This window comes from Bison bison, unplaced genomic scaffold (assembly GCF_000754665.1).
Source record: "Bison bison bison isolate TAMUID 2011002044 unplaced genomic scaffold, Bison_UMD1.0 scf7180017864203, whole genome shotgun sequence".
Taxonomy (NCBI): Eukaryota; Metazoa; Chordata; class Mammalia; order Artiodactyla; family Bovidae; genus Bison; species Bison bison.
In genome coordinates, this window is record NW_011494775.1 from 847052 (window position 1) to 873067 (window position 26016).

General features: G+C 38.6%; 2 protein-coding genes across 9 annotated transcripts in view; both read left to right on the forward strand.

Annotated features, from left to right (window-relative positions):
- Positions 1-18131, forward strand: part of BRD8 (bromodomain containing 8) — a 30568-nt gene extending 12437 nt beyond the window's left edge. For 3 of the 7 annotated variants that reach the window (XM_010844443.1, XM_010844445.1, XM_010844447.1), the window contains 11 exons: positions 7-159; positions 488-940; positions 1252-1348; positions 1554-1600; positions 2380-2594; positions 2772-2864; positions 3052-3120; positions 3509-3686; positions 5842-5946; positions 6423-6467; positions 8076-8450. In XM_010844443.1, the coding sequence (XP_010842745.1) occupies positions 7-159; positions 488-940; positions 1252-1348; positions 1554-1600; positions 2380-2594; positions 2772-2864; positions 3052-3120; positions 3509-3686; positions 5842-5946; positions 6423-6467; positions 8076-8135 (1515 nt within the window). In that variant the 3' untranslated portion in view covers positions 8136-8450. Of the gene's footprint in view, positions 160-487; positions 941-1251; positions 1349-1553; positions 1601-2379; positions 2595-2771; positions 2865-3051; positions 3121-3508; positions 3687-4467; positions 5468-5841; positions 5947-6422; positions 6468-8075; positions 8451-11022; positions 11299-12089; positions 12357-12978; positions 13137-15526; positions 15617-15711; positions 15781-16979; positions 17158-17965 lie in introns of those variants that run through there. The other 4 variants (XM_010844444.1, XM_010844446.1, XM_010844441.1 and 1 more) reach the window with 3 other exon arrangements.
- Positions 18132-18743: 612 nt separating this feature from the next.
- NME5 (NME/NM23 family member 5) overlaps positions 18744-26016 on the forward strand; it is a 29177-nt gene continuing 21904 nt past the window's right edge. For both annotated transcript variants that reach the window (XM_010844450.1, XM_010844451.1), the window contains exons 1-3: positions 18744-18781; positions 19217-19388; positions 25339-25544. In XM_010844450.1, coding sequence (XP_010842752.1) covers positions 19260-19388; positions 25339-25544 — 335 coding nt within the window. In that variant the 5' untranslated portion in view covers positions 18744-18781; positions 19217-19259. The remainder of the gene's footprint in view (positions 18782-19216; positions 19389-25338; positions 25545-26016) is intronic.

Genomic DNA, 26016 nt, shown 5'->3' on the forward strand with positions numbered 1-26016 from the left:
TCAGGGGTAGCAGAGGCCCCCGGAGGATCAAAGGCCCCCAGCATTGATGGGAAGGAAGATTTAGATCTGGCTGAGAAGATGGATATTGCAGTGTCTTACACAGGTGAAGAGCTGGATTTTGAAACTGTTGGGGACATCATTGCCATCATCGAGGACAAGGTAACTATTCAGCAAAGCCCCAAGGAATTTTTCATGGGTCCTACATAGACTTCTCTCCTCAGCTTCTCCTTGCAGTAAGAATTTCATAAACAGCTCTCCTGCTTCCTCCCATCTCCGTCTCTAGTCCCAAAGCCCTTTGTTGCTGACATACTAGTCATCTGCCTCACCTACTGGTTTGCACCAGACATGTTCCTGTACATTGGTTGCTTCTTATACCTGGAGGAGATGGAGAGAGAAGCTCAGATTCAGGCCATCTCATTGGGTGCTAATGAATTGAGGGACTTGGGCTTCTTTTTGTGATTTCAACAGTGTATGTATTATGGGACAGGTAGATGATCATCCCGAAGTGCTGGATGTGGCCGCAGTGGAAGCAGCACTGTCATTCTGTGAAGAGAATGATGATCCCCAGTCACTCCCTGGCCCCTGGGAGCACTCTATCCAGCAGGAACGGGATAAGCCAGTACCTCTCCCTGCACCAGAGATGACAGTCAAGCAAGAGAGGCTGGACTTTGAAGACACAGAAAGCAAAGGAATCCACGAACTGGTGGACATCAGGGAGCCTGGTGTTGAGATCAAAATGGAACCTGCAGAACCAGAGCAAGGCATTTCAGGGGCTGAAATGGTATCTGGAGTTGTTCCAGCCACAAATATGGAGCCACCAGAACTCAGGAGTCAGGACTTAGACGAGGAACCCAGAAGTATAGCAACTGGAGAAATTACTGAAGCAGATGTTTCCAGTAGGAAAGGTGATGAGACTCCGCTTACAGCAGTGAAGACAGAGGTATTTAAGATCAGGGGTTTGGCAGTGGGTTGGGAGAGGGTAGAGTTATACCTTATGTAAGAAGTGACAGTTTGGGCCTTTGGTTTTCCTGTTGTATTCCTGCGTTCTTACATGTTGGTGTCCAAAGCCCATAGGTGTGATCAGTGCTATATATATTTACTTAACCCTGTTCATATTAAGGTGACCATTAGAATCATATTTCATAGGTAAGACTTAGAATTTCTTGTATAGTTTCATTATCATTGAAGAATAAAGTAGAAGCTATAGTGATTTACCAGGACTTAAGGTACTTATTCTTTTTTGGTCTTCAGGCATCCCCTGAAAGCATGTTGTCTCCATCACATGTTGTCTCAAATCCCATTGAAGATCCTTTAGAGGCAGAGACTCAGCACAAGTTTGAAATGTCAGGTAAATAAATAATAAAGCCAGGAAATATGTACTCTGTAACTAACTTTAAATCATTTGCTTTGGCTTCTGAGGGATTGTGGGTTGTGGGCAAGTAGAGGAGATAGAGTAGGTCAGCGTGGAAAGGAGAGCTGCAGGGGATTATTGTCCATAGGAAGGGGAGGGCTAAGGTGGAAAAATCTTCAGGTAGTCTTTCTCTCCTCTGCAGACTCATTGAAAGAAGAATCAGGGACTATTTTTGGAAGCCAGATAAAGGTATTTCAGACTTTTCTTTATTCCTCTTGCTGTGTGACTAGATTTCCCTATAGCACTACCTTTTTAATGAATTTCAGTAAACTCACATCTTTATTCTCTGAGATGAGACTGGTTAAGGAGTTGCATGGGGAAAAGCTGCAGTGGACAGTTAGGCATAGTGGGAATACTGTGGCAACATGTGCTTCCTATCTGAAAGAGTTTATGACTATCACACAGACCCTTCTTTGCATATAATGCACAGAGAAGCTTTGATACATTCAGAAGATTTGGAGTGAGTAGGGATACCAGAGCCAGGGAGAGCATGTAGGAAATCAGATTATTAATTATACTATACAGAGAAAGTCATCCAGAGTTTTCTTTTTAGAATTACTAAAGCAGTAGTAACAAACAGACTTAAAGTAATGTGATGTGAGCTTGCTCCATCAGATGAGACACAAAATAAAAACTATTTTTGATAATTTGTACCCAGGGTCAGAGTTCCTCTCAGGAGCAAGGGGAAAGAAGGAACGCCTCTTAGCTTAGTCTTAAGTAAGTAGCTTTTTTTTTTCTTCCTTTTAAAAAGATCCTGGGTCTTATTCTTTGTCCAGGTTCTAAGTTACTTGATCAATCAGTATCTGTAAGTAGATGCTAGTATAAGTGATAGAGGGCTCAGTCAGGAAATAGTGTGAGGCCATTTCCTAGAACTGATCTAACCCAAAAGACAGATCATGTTTAATGATGCTTTGCTAGATAGTTTTGCTCTCCTTTCAATTTGTTTACTGGAACACACTATGTCTAAGGATGCCCCAGGTGAGGATGAGGAGGAAGATGGAGTCAGTGAAGCGGCAAGCCTAGAGGAGCCTAAGGAAGAAGATCAAGGAGAAGGCTATTTGTCAGAAATGGATAACGAACCCCCTGTGAGTGAGAGTGACGATGGCTTTAGCATTCACAATGCTACGCTACAGTCCCACACACTGGCAGACTCCATCCCCAGCAGCCCTGCTTCTTCACAGTTGTGAGTATTAGCGATTCTTTCTTTCGGGTCAAGGCAGTGAAGGTGAGAAGTAGGAGAGGATCTTTTCTTTAGTCTTACTTTTTCATCTTCACTTTCTTGGCCTGAACAAACATTTGATAAATAGTTAGAACTTTTTTTTGGACTTATACCAAGTGGGACTCTCCTATTTTATTTCAGCTCTGTCTGTAGTGAGGATCAGGAAGCTATTCAGGCACAGAAAATCTGGAAGAAAGCCATCATGCTTGTATGGAGAGCTGCAGCTAATCATAGGTGAGTGGGCTTTACCAGTTAATAGGAATGTTTCCTCCTGCTCTTTTGGTAACTAGAAAAGTCTAAATAGGCTTATATATGACTGATAGCATTGGCTCTTAAAACCTTTAGTCCTTTAGATTAAGTTCCATTACTTGAGCTTCTTGGAGGAAAAGTCAATAATTGGCACCAAATTCTTTTTGGACAGGTATGCCAATGTCTTCCTCCAGCCTGTTACAGATGACATAGCACCTGGCTACCACAGCATTGTACAGAGGTAAGCCATGACCCATTCAGCCTGCTGACTTGGCCTGAATTGTAAGCTTTCCAGTCTTAGTGGACTTTCCTATAGACAGAAAGTGTAAAGCAAATTTTATTTGATGTAAGGATGACAGAATACTAATTATTTTATTGACTATATCATTGAGTCTAAAAAGAATTAACCCCCTTTATTACCTTTCTCAATACTTATTTGACTGACTTTTTGTTTTTATGTTAAGTACTTGTTTGGGGGTTAAGTACTTGTTTTAGGGCTTTATATTTGAGTCCTGGGAGCTGGAACTGAAAGTATATATTAGGAAGTGTACGTGGTAATAATATATTCAAAGATCCTGTTGAGTCCTCTTTCCCTCTCTGCTCCTATTTCCCCCTGCTCTGTTTTTTAGGCCTATGGATTTGTCAACTATTAAGAAAAACATTGAAAATGGACTGATCCGCAGCACAGCTGAATTTCAGCGTGACATTATGCTGATGTTCCAGAATGCTGTGATGTATAATAGCTCAGACCACGATGTCTACCATATGGCAGTAGAAATGCAGCGAGATGTTTTGGAGCAGATCCAGGTACTTTGAGTATCCTGAGTGTTTTAAATTATTCAGGAGAAGGATTTGTTGATATTAGGAAGGGGTGCTGGGATTTTTACTTGGAATAGCCATCAGGAACACAGTACAATTTTCTTCTTGCTGCATTTATGTTGGTTTTCTCATGTTGGTTTGCTAAACGAGTTGTGAGGAAATATTCTACTTTTCTTGGGCATATATCAATAAAATTTTTATGAAATGGTGAATGTATATTTTGAAGTGACATAAAGTATGTATATGGTAGACAGCCCTTTTCATTGCAGGGAACCTACTTCTATCCTGTAGTTGCATTACCAGGCACCCTTTGGGTATTGAACTTAAAGGGATGGTGTCTGTCTCTACAGAGAGATAGTGATTAGTGCCTAGTGATTACTTAAGTTGCTTCAGTTCATCTAGTTTTATTCTCTCATTTTCTTTCTTAGAGCATATAGATTTGTTTTTAAGGATTTTTTTTTTTATTGAAGTATAGTTAGTTTACAGTGTTGTGTTAGTCTCAAGTGGACAGCAGATTGATTCAGTTACATATATATTAGTTTGGTGCAAAAGTAATTGCAGTTTTGCATTATTGAACTTTGCCATTTGATATTGGAATACATTCTTAATTTTGTTAAATAAATGTGGTTATGTTATACATCATTTTAATGCGCATTTCTTGCTTTTTGTTTTTTGCTAATGACATTACTTGCCGTGTGTTTTATATTTATTTTAGACTATGGAAATGATGTTAGACAAAAAGCAAATTCAAGCGATTTTCTTATTTGAGTTCAAAATAGGTCGTAAGGCAGCAGAGACAATTTACAACCTCAACAACGCATTTGCCCCAAGAATTGCTAACAAACATACAGTGCAGTGGTGGTTCAAGAAGTTTTGCAAAGGAGATGAGAGCCTTGAAGATGAGGAGCTTAGTGGCTGGCCAATGAAAGTTGACAATGACCAATTGAGAGCCATCATGGAAGCTGATTCTCTTACAACTATGCGAGAAGTTGCCAAAGAACTCAACGTCGACCATTCTATGGTCGTTCAGAATTTGAAGCAAATTGGAAAGGTGAAAAAGCTTGATAAGTGGGTGCCTCCTGAGCTGACCGCAAATCAAAAAAATCGTTTTGAAGTGTTGTCTTCTCTTATTCCACGCAACAACAACAGACCATTTCTTGATTGGATTGTGGCATGTGACAAAAAGTGGATTTTATACAATAGCAGGCGACAACCAGCTCAGTGGCTAGACTAAGAAGAAGCTCCAAAGCACCTCTCAAAGCTGAACTTGCACCAGAAATTGGTCATGGTCACTGTTTGGTGGTCTGCTACCACTCTGATCCTCTACAGCTTTCTGAATCCCTGTGAAACCATTACATCTGAGAAGTATGCTCAGCAGATCGATGAGATGCACCAAAAATTGTAACTCCTGCAACCGGCATTGGTCAATAGAAAGGGCCCAGTTCTTATCCATGACAACACCCAACCGCAGATCACACAACCACCACTTCAAAAGTTGAACAAATTGGGCTATGAAGTTTTGCCTCATCTGCCATATTCTCCTGACCTCTCGCCAACTGACTACCACTTCTTCAAGCATTTCAACAACTTTTTGTAGGGAAAATGCTTCCACAACCAGTAGGAGGCAGAAAATGCTCTCCAAGAGTTTGTTGAATTCCAAAGCACAAGTTTTTATGCTACAGAAATAAACTTTATTTCTCATTGGCAAAAATGTGTTGATTGTTGTAATGGTTCCTATTTTGATCAATAAAGATGTGTTTGAGCCTGGTTATAATGATTAAAAATTCATGGCCTGAAACCACAATTACGTTTGCACCAACCTAATATATATGTTCTTTTTCAAATTCTTTTCCATTATAGGTTATTGTAAGGTAACTGAGTATGGTTCTGTGTTTTACACAGAGCATAGAGATTTTGATGCTGTATTGTAGCAACAACAAAACTTAGAGCCATTTGGCATTTTCTGATTGTTTATCATACCCAAGAAGAATTAAAACCTAATGTGCTAAACTTCTAATTAGTGGATATATTTGAATGGTGTTTGCAGAAGGATACCATAGTCCTATTTACAAAGCCTAAAGTGTCTTCTTTCTTCCTTGATGGATCAGGTCTCTAGGGCCAACTCTGTTTCTTCTCCCTACAGCAATTCCTGGCCACACAGTTGATTATGCAAACCTCTGAGTCTGGGATCAGTGCTAAAAGTCTTCGAGGCAGAGATTCTACCCGCAAACAGGATGCTTCAGAGAAGGTGAGGAGACCAAGGAAGAGCATGTGTGCCAGTGTTCCAGTGATAGAAGTCTGAAGCATCCAAGGAACCTTATGTTACTACTTGGTACTGCCAGGCTTCTACATTCCAGTGGTATACAGACATCAAGATCTTAAAATGGTAGTTGTTTGCTCCCATCAGACATTGAAGAAACCTGCTGTGACTGAAAGACTCAGTCACATGGGAGAAATTGTGAGCTGAGTGAATGAATTATTACTTCCTCTGGAAGAGTGCTCACAAGTTGGGAGAAATGACTTAGCTTGTAGCATTTGGGGACCATCAGTTCCTATTCCAGAGATATAATGGCCAGATTGCTTTTGGATCTCTTTCCTCTTATTCTTGAGTTTTAAAATTTTGTCTTTGTGTGCGTGGTGCTTGTGTCTCTGTCCTGAGGTTTGGGGTGCTTGCAGCTGAGAGTTTCTGTGGAACCTGATCAGTGTTTGTTTGTCCTCTAACAGGACAGTGTCCCCATGGGCTCTCCTGCCTTCCTTCTCTCTCTCTTTGTAAGTATTGAATGCTGCAAGGGGTGGTGTTGCCACAAAGATTCTCAGCTCTTGCTGGGGGTGGGTGGCAGAGGGAAATCCAATGTGCAGACTGTGGCAATGTCTCAAACGTCTGTTTATTCAAGTCATCAAATAAGAAACTGCCTCTCCTGCATTCCTGTCTTTCTGCATGTGTGTGTGTGTGGGCTGGGTAGGGACTGTTTCAAGACTTCACTAAGCTGAAATGAGGTATTCTTGGTAAGGATCTAGGATGCACTTGCTCCTCATTTCTTGACTTCACCTTTTGGCAGTTCTTTTTTTATAAATAGAAGATTGCTCAGAGCAGCAGCTGCTAACTGGCATTTAAAAAGATACTCCGTGCATGGGATTTTTGGGGTTTTTTTTCCTTTTCCTCTAATAATAAGTTGCAAGAGTGATGCCTGATGCATAAACATCCAGTAAAATTTAAGATAAAGATCTCAGTAACAGTAACCTCTACCTTTAGTAGTGGCTGGTGGAATTAGAGATAAGCTTAATAAAGCTAACCTATAGACTTCTTTCTTTTCCTCTCTGATTTGAACAAACCGTTGACTGTGTTCATTACGAGGCACTAATTCATGATATAATGAAAGGATACCAGCCTAGAAAACCATATAATTTTAAAACTCACTGGATTTTCTCTTGGAGCCTTGTTTTCCTCATCTGTGTGATGGAGATAATATAATGAGGTACCTGTCCAGCCTACCTCACAGGGATGTTGTGAGGATAAAATGAAATAATAGGTGTGAAACTGGCTTGAAAAAAAAAATTAAAGTGTTCTACAAATGCAAGGGTGTTATTTTTATACTTAATGTTGTCTCAGAGGCAGCTTGTGTTCATGAGCTCTAAGTAGTCCTTGCATATTAGAAATGTAAAAATGGCCTGGCCCAGCTGAAGTGTTCACTAGCTCATCTTACCTGCAGGCCTCAGCCTGTACAACAGACAGAACACTGTAGTCTGCATTCTTTCTTACTGGCCTGCAACAGTGACTCTGTATCCCGAACCAATTGACTTGTTGTTGCAAGGCTGGTTAATAGAATCTTTTATCTATTGAAGACAGCAAAGTATTGCACAAGAGGAAGGAGCTGGGCTGCAGGGAGAGAGCAGCAGATGGAAAGAAGCTTTCTGATTGTCCTGATCTCATGGAAAACAACTCAGGAGGTGCTAGGGAACTAGTGCCAGGGTCAGTCTGCAGGAAAGGCCTTTCTTATAGGGATCAACAGCTGGACAGGTATGTTAGCCAAGAATCTCACTATCCACTGCCCTTTCTGGCTCTCACACCCATCTTTTACTCTTCTTGTTCCTTTGCACATCATTTGGGGCCTGGGTGGGATGACTCAGTCATTCTGTGGGACCCCAGGGCAGGAGCAAGGTACTCTGTCCTTTATTTCTTCTCACACACTACTCGAAGGTGCTTTTTAGCCCACTCTGTGGAAGGACAGATAAATGCCCCTCATTCCCTGGATTTTTCTGTTGATTCTCCCCACTCTTTCCCCCTAAAACCAAATACCCAGCATTCTTGTTGCACCTTCTCTCTTACATCATAGGTAACTCATTCACACTTCCTTTCTTTATCTGCCTGTCATCTAGGATGGGGGAACCAGGGGGCGCCGCTGTGCCATTGAAGCCGATATGAAGATGAAAAAGTGAAGCCTCAGAGTATCTGCATTGAACTGAACCTGAAACAGAAGTAAAGATAACGCTTGGGCTGGTGGCCCAGTTTCAGAAGTTGAAGTTACAGAAGAGGAGGTGCCTGGGCCACATGACATACTGGGAAAATCTCTCTCAGAGAGTTGAAGTAGCACAATTGCCTGTTTTAGGGCAAAAATCATGGTCTGTGTTAATGTCCTGATGTGTTGCTAGAAGATTGTAGCTAGTTTGTACTGTCTTGTGAAGTGTACAGACTTTAAAAACAAAAACCTGTGAAATGTGTATGTACACAATAAACTCTGAAAGATAAGAAAACTAGCCTTTGGTGTGTTCTTAGAGTATGTGAGTGGGTGTGTGAAACTTTTGATTTGTTCTGCATGTTCTGCATCTCATTTATAGAATGAGATTGTTAGAGGGGGAAAGTAGTCTTATATGAACTGTTTTACTACAGGTCAGAGTTTATAATATTTAAAAGTATTGCATTATGCAGTCAGGACTGTCTTACTCAGCTTTTCTTGAATGGGAAAACTTAAGGTTTTCAGTATTCTGTTCATGGCATTGTTTAAAGAAGATTAAAGCATGAATACAGATATCATTTTTATCCTCAGCATTTATTCTATTTATTACTGTCTTTGCAGGTGGTATTTCTTTTATTTAGTTTCAGCTGCACTGGGTCATTGTTGCTTTGTGTGGGTTTTCTCTAGTTGCAGAGAGTGGGGGCTTCTCATTTTGGTGGCTTCACCTTGTTCTAGGTGTGTGGGCTTCAGTAGTTGTGGCTTGAGGGTTCCAGAGCACAGGTTCAGTAGTTGTGGTGCACAAGCTCAATTGCTTCTTGGCATGTGGGATCTTCCTGGACCCAGGGGTCAAATCTGTGTCCCCTGCACTGGCAGGTGGATTTTTATCCACTGTACCTCCAGGGAAGTCCTGTAGGTGGTATTTCTTGAATAGTATATTGTTATTTCCTTTCTATATATTTCTATGTGTAGGGTTCTTGTATAGAATTCATAACACTATTTGAAGATTTAACTCAGTAATCAAATTTATCACCTGAGTTTATTCCAACTTTGTTGCTAAATAAAAATTAGATCAGTGAAATGAAGTATTTGTGAGCTTTTTATTAAAAACAGTTGGAGATTCATAGGGTATATCTAGTATTTTGAGCATTATTGAGAAAGATACGGAACTTTATGATTGGAAATCAGATCTTTTTTTAGCTTAAATAAAAATATAAAGCTGGTTAGAATGCTAAGGACATAGAAGATATACATCTTTGTGAGTGATAGAAAGTTCAGTTAATCCAGGAGTTAGGAAACTTTAATTACAGTATATTCCCAAAGTGATATACAAACGTGTATGTGATCTAAGCAATGGAGTCCTAAAAGTTGGAGAAGTTTGCGAGAAGGGGGTCCATTAAAGGACACAGATTTTGGGTTGGTAGAGAATGTGATTCATAAGCTTAAGCAAGCTAAGGTAGAGGCATCTGCGGTGGGAACAATAAGAAGACTAATTAAGGATTGTATTAAGGAATAGTGAATTACAGGAACTAGGATAAAGGGACAAAATTGGGCTTTATTTATAGAGGACTTTGACAGACTGAGAAATTTATATTTGAGGTATCTATTGTAAAGCATTAAATAGGGAGACTGTATTTGTTCATAGCAGGTTGGATTAAAAATAGAGAAACTGACCAGGAGGCTATTACATTTATTCAGGAATAAAGGATGGGCAGTGAGAAAAATTACTGTGGAAGAAAATTGGGAAGTGGACTTGTTTAATGAATGTGAGAGAAGAAAGACTCAAAACAGGACTAAGAAAATAGTGATGGTAGGCATAAGGAATTTAGGGACAGCAAATGGTTTGGGAGGGGGGGGGCTTCCTTGATAGCTCAGTTGGTAGAGAATCTGCCTGCAATATAGGAGACCCCGGTTCGATTCCTGGGTCTGAAGGATCCCCTGGAGAAAGAGATAGGCTACCCACTGCAGTATACTGGCCCGGAGAATTCATGGACTGTATAGTCCATGGGCTCACAAAGAGTCAGACACGATTGAATGACTCACTTTCAAATGGTTTGTGAGATGTTCATAAAAGTGATTTTAGTGTTTTAGAAGAGTTGAAGGAGATGGTAGGGCACCTGAAGGGAATCGGCCTTTGGGTACATGGAGAAATGAGGCAAGAATGCATATAAAAAGTAAAAGTGGAGAGATTTGGAAGCCATCTTAATAAAGATGAAAGTTGAAACCTCAAAATAGCTACATTTTTTCTTTTTTTTTTTAAAGACACAGTAAGGAAGCAGAGGCCCAAACAAGAACATAGAAAGTTGTAAAGTGAGAGGACAAAGTGGTAAGAAAACCAGGAGTGCAGTGTAATGAAAGCAAGGAAAGATATTTTAAAAACTTGATGTTGCAGTTCTCTTTCTGAGAAGTGAAAGCTGACTATCACTAGAAGGATGCTGCAGGTAATTGTACAACATGCTTTGAGGATTTAATGTTTGATAGGTTAAAAATGTCTGTATGCTGGGGAAAATAATCCATGTGCATCTAATTTGTTCCCTTGCAATTGAGTTTAAGGGTGATTTGGGATAGAGGAGTTCGGCTAGCTATGCTCCAGTTTTTTCTCTTCTTTCAGAGTATGAGGAAGTCTAAGAACAAATACTTATTGGGTAATATTTCTATTGTACTGTTTGACATAGGGCTTTTTCTTTATTCCCAATAACAGATCACTTTTTCTCCTGATGTCTCCCTTCAGTTAGATATTACTCTTCCTAATGATGAGTAGAAAAAAATTTCTGACCCATTACCTTTCTACCCAAGTTGGGAGATGGAAATGCCATAGAAGTATTGATTTGAGTGTATGTAATGCATTTTTTTTTCTGTGTATTTATTTACAGATGGGGCATGACTGGGGTTGGTTGGATTCTGAACAAGACTATCCCAATGACTCTGAGTTGAGCAATGACTGCAGGTCCCTCTTCAGCTCATGGGACTCCAGTTTTGATCTTGATGTGGGCAGCTGGAGGGAAACTGAGGAGCCAGGGGCTGAGGAACTAGAGGAAAGCAGCCCAGGGAGAGAAGCTAGTGAGCTGCTTGTGAGGGACGGAGGCAGTGAGGAATCTCAGGAAGAGGCAGAGCAAGTCAGCCGCCAGAACCTCCTCTTTCTCTCTGAGGTAATGGGGAGCTCATTACCATTAGGAAGCTCAACTTCCTAAGAGAATGCTTACCTATACATATTTCTACCACTCTGTATATTGTTTACTAAAATATAAGGTCTACGTTGGCAGGAATTGAGTTGATTGCTGTGTCTCCTGCACTTGGTGCTGATACAAAACATGTCCCAGATACGTACTTTTTGACTGAATGTTTTAAGAGCCCATTCATTACGAGTCTGAATCATAGGAATTTCTGTATGTAGGACTGTCTTAGGAGGATCCTTGCAATTCATTCTTTCATACTTACGTGAGGTGACACTTGCCCAGACTGCCCTGTAAGTTTATAATGTTAAGACTTCTGGGCAGTATTTTGCAGTGTTTTTATTTCTCTGGTTAAGGGCTGAGGACCAGAAATAAACAGAACTGGACAGAGAGTTTATGTGGCAACTATACACATTCAGGAGAACCTAGGTCAAAATCAGTAAAAATCCAGTTTGTGGCAGAGTTTTCAGCAGTTTTTTAGATAGTCATTACCAGTTGATTAGAGTTGACACTTGAGATGGAAAATTAGAACTTAAGCTTCTTGAGGCAAGAATCATGTCTATCTTGTTTACTGTTAAGTCCCTACCAACTAGCCCAGTGCCTATGTATATAAGATATTTGATAAATTTAAAAAGACTGAATGAATCAATTAACCCTACCATTTCAGACTTAGTCACAGTGGCAGTGTAATGATGTGGCATTATTAATATGTAGATGAGCATTTCCACTGATGTTCTTATACATCTAACAGTAAACTATGGTTGCAGGTAGCTTATTTAATGGAGCCGTTGTGCATTAGCAGCAAAGAATCAAGTGAAGGCTGCTGCCCTTCATCTGGTACCAAACAAGAGGCAAGGGAAATTGAAGCTACTGAAGGAGAGGGGGAGCCCTACAGAGAACCTGAAGAACTATCAGCCAAGGAAGACCCCTCAGTCACTGAGAAGTCATCACTGGGAGAAAATGGAAGGCCAGAGGTGACTCCACCTCCCTCAGATATTTTGGCACTTCAGGAACAATCCATAGAGAGCAAAGAGGTATAAGTGAATAGCTTAAACCAGCTGTCTGATGGGTCCTGTGCACAGACAGGCAGAGCAGAATGGTTAGAGCACATAGGCTGACTCCAGAGTTCAATTACTTGAGAATTAAATCGTGGTTTTAGCATCAGCTGTGTAGGCTTAGGCATGTTAGTGAATATTTTAGAACCTCAGTTTTCTCTGCTGAAATGAAGTAATAGTGTTCTGTCTCAGGTGTGCTGTGAGAATTCGATGAATAATTCATGTGCAGTACTTAGCACAGTACCTGGCTCGTAGTAAGCCGTCAGTAAAATTTAGAATGCCATTATCATTAATATAATCTGACCAGCTAGAGTGGTTAGCTCCAGGGCAACAAGTAATGATGGTTTTAAAAGAAAACAGCATCTATCTAGATGAGTATATTGCCTTTTCATTTCTTGGGGGGCTATAGAGTCAGAGTTCTCCAAGAGTTCTCCATTGCATTAGGTCTAGCTAAACCACCTTTTTCTAACTGATTCTATAACTTTATTTAACTGACCTCTTCTTACCTTAAGATGAGCCTTCTTTTACCCCATGTAAGAAAAATTACCTAGAAGATAGTAAATACCTTTCTAAACTTTCCTTTATTTCTTGGCATTCCCAGGGGGCAGTTCAGCAAGAATCCAAAGAGGAGGACCAGGGTGAAGGGTATGTGTCAGAAATGGAGGACCAGCGTTCTTCAGGCGAGTGTGATAATGGCTGCAGCACCCAGGAGACTCCTCTGGTGGATATCCTTGTCAGTCGTGCTACCTCCTCAAAGCTGTAAGTATAGATTTTTATCCAAGATTGTTAGGATTCATACTTTTACTTGTGTTTATGCCTATTTGAATTTGTTGCCATGAGCTTGATTACTTTTGTAATTTGAAAAAGAGTTGGAAAACACTAGAAATAGAATTAAATACAATTCTACTATATAAGTAGTAGCCTCTATGCTTTAACCTTATAAAACAGGACTTTTTCATCAACATTAAGGATCTCTTTCATAAGTAACGCTTGTCTCCGTTTATTCAGGAAATATTGATGAGTCAGTTTGTCACTCAAGTCTAATATATAAACTGTACTTTTAAAAATACTAAAATATCTATTAACTTGAAGTTAAAAATTATTTCTAAGATATTATGTCCCTTGTTACTTTTTTCACAGGTCTTGGGAAATTGTTTATAATTTTTTTTAGCATAAATAACTCTAAGGCCACAGAGCACGTTTTAGAATGTTAATTTTTTTTCAGTAAAGTGAATTTCTTTTTAAATCAGAAAAACAAGGTATTTCTAGTTTTGATAACAAATAGTTCCTCTTCTGGGCCTAGTCTGGTGTCTATGTATTGAGAGAAGACAGCACGAACTGTTTTTTTTTCTTCACTTCATCCTAGATCCATCCACATTATCTGTGGTAAGGCAAACCAATAATTATTTTAGCCTAAGGTCTACCACTGAACCATGCATATATATTTTTGTAAATAGTAGATTTCAAATTTATTGCCTTCTCCGTGTTACACAAATAGAATACAGCTAAAAACCTAGCTTGTTGAAGAATTACTTCCTTTGCTTTTCTATAATTGCCTTTTTAAGTATGAGCAGATGGCATATGATGACTATCCCCCAAATAGGAAATGGCTTAATCTGGGACATTTTTTCTCATGACATGTCAGCCTCTTGAAATGCAGACTCCACACTCATATCTTAGAATTTAGGTTAAACATGAAATCTTTATTGGAAAGCAGTAGATATTAGTAATTGAGTCTGCTTGACCAGATAGCTTAAGGGAAAACAGGTATTTGAGTTCGGTGTTATCATTATGGAAGCTTAAAACTACTTTGGAAGATAGACATTCCCTTGGTCCCTCTCTTCTGGCTTCTTCCTTAGTCTGCACTGACTCTCGGGGTAAAGTAGAACTTTTGGAGTACCGCTGTTAAGTCTGCAGGTCCTTTTTACTCCCTCAATTTTACTTGTAGTTGCTTGGCGTGCATTCCCAAATAGATGGAAATAAAGGTAAGCAAGGGGTTGTTTCTTAAAGTATTGCAAAGGTGATTGATTATGAAGTTATCAAACTTATCACAGTACATTTTACATAATGGAAACTTAATATCTCTTTTGTGGATATATGAACAAAATTGTATCAGAACTAGAGACCTATTGTTTATTCTTGCTGACTGACCAGAAACAAAGGAAGAGGTTTCCTTTGGGCTTTAAATGTCTTGTTCTTGTAGGGTTCTGGACTTAAGAATAAATTGATTTTTGTGGTATATAATTTAGATGCAAGTGAGATATTGCATCATGAAAATGAATTGTTATATGGAGTTGTTCAAACTGGAGAAAGATGAAATATGAGTTGTGTTCAAATGGATTCACACAATATGGTACATAAAGCAAAACGAGGGTGTAAAACCTTAGTGTGAAGAGGGTCCGTTTAGAGAGAATAAGGCAGTGTATTAAGTATGAAGTGTAACGTAATATTTAACTTTGGAGTAAATAGAAAACTTGCAAACTGGGAAAACTATAAAATGAAATAAAACGTTGAGCAGTTGTACCTCTGAAGAAAAAGTAAATAAATTAGGCAGTTTATCCCAGAGAAGGAACGACCATGAGGAGAAATGAATTTGTCTTGGTATTTTAAAGGTTACTATACGGAAGAGAATGAAAAAGAAAAATATTTAAATTGTATAGCATTCAGGTGAAGTTTGAGAGAATTCCTTGGGATATGAAACCAAGTTTCCCCCTGCCCCCTCTGGAAACATGGGAGAAATACTTATTAATGTGGCATATTTCTGTATAAAAAGAGGACCAGATTCATTTATCAGATATTCATTTGAGCACTTAATATGTGGCAGGAACTTGGGAGACATCAGTAAACAAAGACTACTCTAATAGACGAGTTGTTTAGAGTCATAGGTGCTGAAGTGCAAGATTGCAAAAGGCACAGGCAGTTGCTTGTAAGAATGTTACAACTTCATTTGATAATAGTGATCAGTAGAGAATACTTACAGTCTAGGGTCCTTTATGGAAGCCTTAAATATGTTTTCATTCCTGTGATGTTATTTCCTTCAGATGTTAGCTAGGGGCACTGTGTGTTGGGGAAAACTCACTGCTCATCTAGGGGAACAGAATACCATATGTGAAATTACTGTTTCTTTTCTGTCCTGTTTTATCCTGTAGGTCTGATCTATGCCATGGTGATCCTATTCAGGATCAATTGCTATTTAAGAAGACTCTCCTGCCAGTCTGGAAGATGATAGCCAGTCACAGGTAGGACTCCAAGCCCCTCTGGAAATTCACAGCTACTCTTATTTAGGGTGACTTTCTAGAGTTTCTTCATTCTCTCTGGATTTGTCCTTTATCAGGTTCAGCAGTCCGTTTCTGAAGCCTGTGTCAGAAAGGCAGGCCCCAGGATACAAGGATGTGGTGAAAAGGTCAGTGGAAAAGGGGTCAAGAAAGGTTGGTTGCTTTTATATCTGTCTTTTCATACTTTATTTTGCATCTGTTAGATTATTTCCTTATTTCATTTACATTACTTAAGCTCGAGATATATTTTATAGCTGAATAAGTTCATAAAGTTATGATAAGCTCAGTCCTTATTTGAGAATGTAAGGAACAACAGGATAAAGAGGCTTTTTTTCATTATTGACTTTTCAGTAATATGATCCATTTGTTATAATCTTACATTAGCCTTTGGTAGTTTTTGACACTTATTTTGGAGGAAAACTTTGAAAGGAAAACTGTATTCCTTCAGCAGTTATAAGTTTGCAAGGCAAAGATGGTAATCCAAATGGATTTTACAAACGCTGGTTGATTCCAGTATTTTGGAGTTTTATATCATGGTTCATCTAAAGTGCTATCATAAACTGGTGTGTCAATGTATAAAAGATCATAAAAGAACCTTTGGAGACAGACTCCTTAATTCTGTAGATGGGAAAACTAAGACTCAGAGGTGATCATAACTTGTCTGTGATCAAAAGTGAATAGCAGAGCTAAAACTAAACTGGAGTCTTACCTACCTCCCAGTTCAGTCCTCTTTCTACTCTGCTGTGTCTTCTCTTATACATCCACTCTCCATTATGTCCCGTTATATAATATTTATCTTAATATTCATTTTGTCTTCATGAAAGAAGAAAAACTCTGAGATTTTGATTATATAGTAAAAACTGTTGATTAAATACCTAGTGTATGACTAAAACCGTCAGTAACTCCCATGTGACAAATTGGAGCTTTTTACAACTTTGATACCACCAACTGTAAAATGTAATGGCTGGTCCTATGTGCTCTGGAGTCAGACTACTTCTGAATTAGAATCTAAGCTGTGTGACTTTGGGCAGTACCTAACGTCTTTAGATCTCAATTTTCTCATTGCCAGTTGTGATCATGGTACTTACCATATAAAGGTTTATTGAGAGGATCAAGTGAGTTAATACAGAAAATACCTAGCATAGCACTTGACTTATTGTAAGCAGTCGTTATGTTAGCTGCTATTGCTATTTTATATCTAATGGGGATTGTTATCTTTACTACTGTTTTCATTAAGAGCTGGTTAGTTTTTCAAGAAAGCATGTTAGGTCACCACATGTTCCACATGAAGGTTTGATTTCCTCTGGTTTCTCTTGGCCACCTGTAGACCCATGGACTTAACTAGCCTGAAAAGGAATCTGTCCAAGGGACGGATTCGCACCATGGCTCAGTTCCAGCGGGACCTGATGCTGATGTTCCAAAATGCTGTGATGTACAATGACTCTGATCATCATGTATACCATATGGCTGTGGAGATGCAGCGAGAAGTCTTGGAGCAGATTCAGGTACTGTAGGTAGAGAGCTGCAAGAAAAAGGAGTGTAGTTTCTAGAATCTGATTTTAGAAAGTCTTGTGAGAATAAGGGTGATGTTGAAGTGACCTTGTACTCCCAGAGTTTATGTTTAGAGGTAATTCAAGGCCCTGAAGGGTTGACATTGTAACTGCTCCTCTGTGGAACCAGCTTTAATAGATGGTGAAGTAAAATACTCTAGGAAGGCAGGCAGCAGTAAAGAGCTCTTAGAGGCTTGGGGATAGATAAGTAATGGGTGCATCAAAGGGTTGACATTGTAACTGCTCCTCTGTGGAACCAGCTTTAATAGATGGTGAAGTAAAATACTCTAGGAAGGCAGGCAGCAGTAAAGAGCTCTTAGAGGCTTGGGGATAGATAAGTAATGGGTGCATCAAAGGGTTGACATTGTAACTGCTCCTCTGTGGAACCAGCTTTAATAGATGGTGAAGTAAAATACTCTAGGAAGGCAGGCAGCAGTGAAGAGCTCTTAGAGACTTGGGGATAGATAAGTAATGGGTGCATCTACTTCCAGAGTCTCAAGTCAGAGGGCTAAACATGAATACCTGAGGCTGGAGTCACTGTCCATTTTTTGATGCTATATTGGTATTAATTTTATGTCCACAGTGTCCCATCTTTAGGAGATAAGATATGGTAGCCAGAAGACATTTGAGGGTTTCTTTTTTGAGCAGCGTTTTATTGATACTTTAAAGAAAAAAACATGGTTGAATCTCTGCAAAGAAATAAATAAAATTGCATTCAAACCTCCATAAAGATTCATAGCTGCTATCTGCCTTGACCCTGTAGGTGCTGAGTATTTGGTTAGACAAAAGAAGAGACTTAAATAGTCTGGAATGAAAACTAACCAACCCTATGGATGATGGAAAACCTGCTTTGCTAACTTGGAGCTGCTTTCCTGAACTTTTCTGGATTTTGGACCTTTCATTGAGACTCTGACTTATTGAAGATCCCAATACTTGTTTACCATTTTTCTGTTGTCTTTTCTAATAAGAATTATACCTTAACTTACAACCAAAGAGTTAAAGGTGCTTGTGGACATGATATAAAGAAAACAAAGAAAACTGAGATTTGGGGTTATGCCATAATATGTTGCCCACATCTTTGTTCCGTAAGGTTAATTTAGAGATAAATAGATTAAACCTCTTTTACTGCTCTTTAAATAAATGTTATTTCACAAGTCAAAAATTACCTTTTAATGATTATAGAAGCTGGGAGTAGAGGGGATAACATTGTCTGGTGAAATATGGAAGGTATCTGACATGGATTTTCTTACATACAATGGAAGGTTTTGGGGGTAGGATGAGGGAGAGCACCAATGATTTATCTCATCATTTGTAAAGTGGATATTAATACAAGTGTCCTTCGAATGACTAGGAGGATGAAATAAAATAAGTTATGAGGAAAATGTTAGAAAACATCTATTGGTTTTAAGATTTGCAAGGGGATAAAAATCCCTGTGGCGGGTTCCCTTTCTTGGCTAAAAGGAGCTACCCAAAGACTGTGAAGTGCTCTACTGGAATTGGCCCTCTGCAGCCACCGTCTCTAAGCTGGGTTTCTGGTCTCCTAGCAACAATCTGTGACACTAAAGGAGCCCAGGCTAAGGTGAGTGCCTAGATGAGGGCCGGACTCTGAAGGAATCTGGGGGTGCAGCCCACAGAGATTCAGGGGACCCAGGAATTCTGCTTTCCAGCCGGGCCTTACCCTAAGCGTCCTGGTGGCAGGAGAGGGTGGAGAGAGGGTGTGTGTGTGTGCACTGTGGAGGGTGGTGCTAAGTGGTGTGGAGAGTTGCAGACCTAGTCTCCTCCTGGGCCCCTGGGGTCCTCGGCTTTGCCTTGCTCCTTGGGCTCTCCTAATTTAATGAAAGCACCTAGGAAAACCCGTGGCAGGAGACAGAGTAAAAATCTTTTTACTGAGACACTGCATGTGGAAAAAACTATTACAGTTTCCAGCTTTATAAATTAATAAAAATCAAGCACCTGGTAATGCTGTTTAGTCACAATTACATTAAGTTGGGGGTGCGGGTGCATGTCATTGCAGTTGATACGCATGAAGAATCTTAAATTGTAGCTGAAAAGCCAGAATGGAGCTATCAATGCCCCCACCTCAGATCTACGTAGAAAAGACTCTGGCTATTATCAAACCAGATATTGTTGACAAAGAGGAGGAGATACAAGATATTATTCTCAGATCTGGATTCACCATTGTTCAGGTAACTTCCGGGCAGTATGATCATGTTTTTTTCCTCTCTACTGAATTAGACTTTTCTGCCTTAGCTTTTAGCTAAAATAGAATTAAAAATTCACTTTATCTTAAGTAAAAGATATGTTTGAAAACTCTTCTTACTCATAGAGTTATATCCCTAAACTTGTTTTAGAATACCTTTGATTTTACCTTTTAAAAATGCTTATGTATATGTGTTAGCCCAGTTCAATCCTTAGTATTTAGCATGAAATTTAGGTTTACTCTTCTGAATATAAAAGTTATATGTGATAATTTTCCAAAAATATATAAAATGAGAAGTGAAACTTCTTTTTCCCATCTCTCCTCTCCCAACTCAAGTCTCAATCTGCAGAGACAATCACTTAACACTTTCTTTTCTTCCGGAATTTTTATATGCATTTACAAATATGTTTCCCCCATAAAGTAGGACAGTCGCCCTCCCTGGACCCTCTTTACCCTCCCTCAGATAGCATGCCAGATCATTACATCTGAATCTAACTTCTGTGTAAATACTCCTCTGTCCTAATAAACCACAGTCTATTGATCTTCTCTTGATGAATTTTTAGACTGTTGTATTTTTTTAATTTAATGTTTTAAGCCTTTTCCTTGTTCTACAGTTAGTAGTTTGAAAATGAATATATAAAGACTATCAAATAGAATGGAATATTTAAAATTTTCCTTTTTTGTACCATTCTTATTTGAAATTTCACTTTTTATTACATTTACTCAGTGTCATATTGCTTGTTGAATCTTTTAAAAAATAAAAAAGATAACTTCAGTCTTCAGAAAGATGGGTTTTTGAATGTACTTAGAAGGATACATGGAGGCTGAGGGTGAGATGCTACAAGAAAGTTTAAGGGAGTAGTAATGCAAGAATGTATAAAGAAATAATAAAAGATTCAGGTAAAGATGAGCTTTTAAATAAATGTTGTTAGAAAACTGGGTAGCCACTTAAAAAAAAATTTGGACTCAAATATTATACTATATATACCAGGATAAATTCCAAATGGATTTGACATTTAAATATTAAAAAATTAAACCATATAAACTCTAGAAGAAAAATGGCTGAGTTTCTTTTTATTCTTGGAAGGGGACAGCCTTTTTACTGGGTACTGTAAAATAAAAGATTGATAAAAATATAAACATAAAAAACTTGAGCATGGCCAAATAAGCATAATAAGCAAAGTCAAAACACAGGTGACAAACTTGGAAAAAATATTTGTAGCTCATAAAGACTATCTCCCAAATGTATACAAAGCTCCTCAAACAGGATAAAAATTCAGTTGAAAATGGGCAGTACATGTGGATGGTCATGGAAAAAGAAATAAAAATGCTTCTAAAACATGGTAAAAGATGCTCAATCTTTAAGCAGGAAAAAAGCAAATTAAAATGACACTGAACTACCATCTGGCAAGAATACAAAAGTAAATGACATAACCCCTATGGAAGGGAATCTGGCAATTTTCTATCAGTATTTACAGATGCATCTTCCCTTTGACCCAGCAGTACTACTTCTGGGAATCTCGCCTACAACTTGTGTATTAATATTCAGTGACATGTATCTAGGTAATTTTTTGTAGCATTGTTTATTTACAAGCAAAAAATTGAAAACAACCCCGCATTAGGAAATTGGTTAAATTCACCCTGATGAATCTGCCAAATTGAATACTATGCAACTAATTGTAAAAAGAGCAATGAAGAACCTCTCTGTGTCCTGCTAGGGAAAAAACCAAGATGCAGAACAATATGTAGCTTTTTTCTATGATAGAAAGAGAAAAAGTAATATATATTCATGTTTGCCAGTATTTGCAAAATGAATTTAGAAGAATTTACAAAGTGAATTTTAAATAAACATTAAAAAATGGTTGCATATAGAAGGTAAGGAAGAACAGGCTGAATTAGGACAGGAATGGGAATCAACTTTCTCAGTATGAACCTTTTTATATTACTTTGAATTTTTTAACCCCCAAAGTATGTTACTCATTAATTTTAGAAGAAAGACAAAACATACAAATAAGACAAAGTTTCCAATTTGATTCTTAAAAGTTTGAAAAGAATTAGTCAAAAAGTAATTAAGCAGCAAGTGGTAGAAATTAAACCTTCTTATAAAAGAAAAAAACCGTGTAAATGTTAATATTTAACACTTTCTCTGCTGCTGCTGTTAAGTCACTTCAATCGTGTCTGACTCCGTGCGACCCCAGAGACGGCAGCCCACCAGGCTTCCCTGTCCCTGGGATTCTCCAGGCAAGAACACTGGAGTGGGTTGCCATTTCCTTCTCCAATGTATGAAAGTGAAAGGTGAAAGTGAAGTCGCTCAGTCGTATCTGACTCTTCGTGACCCCATGGACTGCAGCCTACCATGCAGTCCATGAAAATCCTACCACCCATGGGATTTTCCAGGCTAGAGTACTGGAGTGGGGTGCCATTGCACTTTCTCTAGTCAGCAATAAATTTTAAACCAAAGAACATCTTGGTATGTAGTATGCTTCTTTTTGGTTTAATTGTGATAAAATATATACAACATAAAATTTACTTTTTTAACTGTTTCAGTTCAAAGGCATTAGAGTACCTTCACATTGTTGTGCAACTGTCACCACTGACCATCTCTAGAACTTTTTCATCATCTCAAACTGACACTCTGTACCCTTTAAACACTAGCTTTGTGCTTAGCCCTCTCCCCAGTCCCTGGTAACACTATTCTACTTTCTGTCTCTATGACTTTGCTGTTCCAGGTGTCTCTTGTCAGTGGAATCATTTTTGTCCTATGTATTATACGCTTTAAAATAGGCTTTATTGTAGTTGAGAGTTCATTGAACTTGAGGCTTTCTTTTCCTGTCTAGGAAAAAACCTTCTAAAAAATGATGTGTTCATTTAGTAGGTGGCAGTCTTTCCTGTGTTACAACAAACTGTTGGTTCCTTTTTTTTTTTTTTATATTTAATTTATTTATTTGGCTATGCTGGGTCTTAGTTGTACCACTCAGGATCTTTAGTTGCTGCATGCAGGACCTTTTTTTTTTTTGGTGGGGGCCACAGCAAACTCTTGTGGCATGTGGGACCTAGTTCCTTGACCAGGGATTGAACCAAGGCCCCCTGAATTGGGAGTGCAGAGTCTTACCCACTGGACCAACCTCCTTTTCTGATATTAAGTTCACTTCTCTTTGTGAAAATGCTTTGTTTTGTTTTTTTTGTTTATTTGCTTATCTTTTGGCCATGGCTTGCAGGATCTTAGTTCCCTGACCAGGGATTGAATTCATGTCCTCTACAGTGAAAGCACAGCATCCTAACCACTGGACTGCCAGAGAATTATCTCATGAAAATACTAATATAAATTACAAAAAAGTTTATCTGATCTAATTTGGAAGCAATTGATGGAATCATTGATTCAGTATCAACTTTATTTTTTTTCAACTTTACTTTAAAATGAGGTCTCAGTTTTTAAAATAATGCTACATTAGCTGGCATACCTGCAAAAGATAGCTTCCCTTGCTTGTTAAGGGATATGTGGCAGTTAAGTGCTTACAGTGCAACAGATTTTTAACCCAGCAACAACAAAATTACTCAAACCAATAGGCATGAGAATCACAAATACAGGCATGTCTTAATTTTAAAATAATAGAATCAACGATTATACTAAATAAGTGCTGTTATCACTTCTCAGATTTCTTCTGTTTCTTGACTATATGAATTTTAATATGAAAACAGATGTCAGCTACCTTTTTTTTTTTTTTTTTAATAGTAGTAGATCTTCCCAGGTGGAGCTAGTGGTAAAGAACCTGCCTGCAGGATACGTAAGAGACTCGGGTTCGATCCCTGGGTCAGGACGATCCCTGGAGAAGGAAATGGCAGCCCACTCTAGTATTCTTGCCTGGAGAATCCTGTGGAGAGAGGAGCCTGGAGGACTACAGCCCATGGGGTTGCAAAGAGTTGACATGACTAAAGTGACTTAGCAGGCTTCCATAACTGATCCTTGACTGTGAGAATGTTAGCTTTTGTCCAGTAGAGACTGTTCATAGCAGTATTGAACTACCTAGTAAGCATCTTTCCAGGCTTCTTGAACTGCGGCAGTTTAGATCCCTCTCTACAAACCAAGCAATTTTATCAAGTTTCTGAACCTGAAGACATAGGATAGTTTTGTGGGTTTTTTTTTTTTTTTTGGAAATACAAATTCTTTTATTCCAAGTGTTTAATGAGCAATAAATGTGAATCTTAGATAGCTGAATGATGGTAGATTTGTCGTTTCTGCCTGTGATTAGATTTGGTTTCTCTAAACAGCAATTTTGAACAGCAGTTGAGTAAGCAGGAAGTGACTTGTGAATGGAGTTAAAATAGAAAAATTGGAAGAATGACTGACTTGGCTTCTATGATTTTTTTAAATTTAATAATTCATATAGCTTCTCATTTGTGAAAGAAATTAATGTTTCTTTGTCTCAAACATTTCATTTTCTTTCAAATTAACAAGCTTAATGCTAACTACTTAAGCTCTTTCTGAATCAACATATTTATGGCAGAACCGGAATAAGTAAACAAGTGAAAAACTTGTTTACTGCGTCATGTTGCATACTACTTCAAAGTACCATAATGAGACCAGTTCTCTAAAATAATGTAGGAAAATTCACAAAAAGGTAGGGAAAGATGAATTTGGAATATTCTAAAGTATTTTTTACTTTATACGAAGTATGTATTAACAAGGTATTGAAGATTGGCATGTTTTTACTTTAAGGAGGTAAGATTATTTTGTTATTAATGTTGTTGTTTTTTAGTCACTGAGTCATGTCTGACTTTTTTGTGACCCCAAGGCCTGTAGTCTGCCAGGCTCCTCTGTCCATGGGATTTCCCATACAATAATACAGGAGTGGGTTGCCATTTCCTTCTCCAGGAGATCTTCCTGACCCAGGGGTTGAACCTGTTTCTTCTGCGTTGGCAAGTGGATTCTTTATTGCTGAGCCACCATTAACATACCATAGGTTGAAGAAGGCTGCCAAACAAGAGTAGTTTTTCTTAAGTAATAATTCTTATTTACAGCCTACATTTAAAAAAAAATTATTTAATTGGAGGCTAATTACTTTACAGTATTGTAGTGGTTTTTGCCATACATTGACACGAATCAGCCATGGGTGTAAATGTGTTCCCCATCCTGAACCCCCCTCCTACCTCCCTCCCCATCCCATCCCTCAGGGTCATCCCTGTTCTGGCCCTGAGTTCCGTGTCTCATGCATCGAACCTGGACTGGCAATCTGTTTCACATATGGTAATATACATGTTTCAATGCTATTCTCTCAAATCATCCCACCCTTGCCTTCTCCCACATAGTCCAGAACAGAACAGTCTGTTCTTTACATCTGTGTCTCTTTTGCTGTCTCACATATAGGGACATTGTTACCATCTTTCTAAATTCCATATATATGTGTTAATATACTGTATTGGTGTTTTTCTTTCTGACTTCACTCTGTATGATAAGCTCCATCCACCTCATTAGAACTGATTCAAATGCATTCTTTTAAATAGCTGAATAATATTCCATTGTATATATGTACCACAGCTTTCTTATCCATTTGTCTGCTGATGGACAGCTAGGTTGCTTGCATGTCCTGGCTATTGTAAACGTGCTGCAATGAACATTGGGGTACACGTGTGTCTTTTGTGGTCAGATTGGTACTATTTCAAGTTATCAGTGACTTGGGAAAGTTGCTCAGTCGTGTCCAACTCTTTGCGATCACATGGACTATACATACAGCTCATGGAATTCTCCAGGCCAGAATACTGGAGTGGGTAGCTTTTCCCTTCTCCAGGGGATCTTCCCAACCCAGGGATTGAACCCAGGTCTCCTGCATTGCAGACGGATTCTTTACCAGCTGAGCTACAAGGGAAGCCCATTAGTGACTTAATGAGGTATTACTGAACTGTCAATAATGCTTTTGTTGACTTTGTTTCTCTTTTAGAGAAGAAAACTACATCTCAGCCCTGAGCACTGTAGTAACTTTTATGTGGAACAATATGGGAAAATGTTTTTCCCCAATTTAACAGCTTACATGAGTTCTGGACCACTTGTTGCCATGGTATTAGCTAGATATAACGCCATCTCTTACTGGAAAGAACTCTTGGGACCAAGTAATAGCTTAGTAGCTAAGGAGACACACCCAGACAGGTAACTTTCCTAGAGGAGAAATGGAATCCAACTATGAAAATGAAAAATCTGATTTCATTGTAATAAGAATTTCCTTTAATTTGAAAGTTTTCCTGAATAACCTGATTTTTTTTTTTTTTGGTGGTGATGCAGGGTTGGGTGGGGAAGGTTCATTCTGTGTTTTAACTACTTAAATGTGTACTTTAATATCAAATACCACAAAAGGTCTCAGAGAATGTTTGATTTATGGTTGACTAGCCTTATTTTCCTCTCATTCTTGAATTAAACTGCCACTGGTATAGGAATTTTCATGGGATAATTGGGATGGTATTTCGTAGAATGTTGGTAATAGAGATTAGAAACTCAGATTTTCAGCATTATCTTTAATGTTTAGAAACCAGAGGACATTGAGTTCTTGACACTTTTGAAAATACCATCGTTTTTTCACTTGTCACAAGATAACACCTTTCTTTCACCCAGATAACTATTTTTT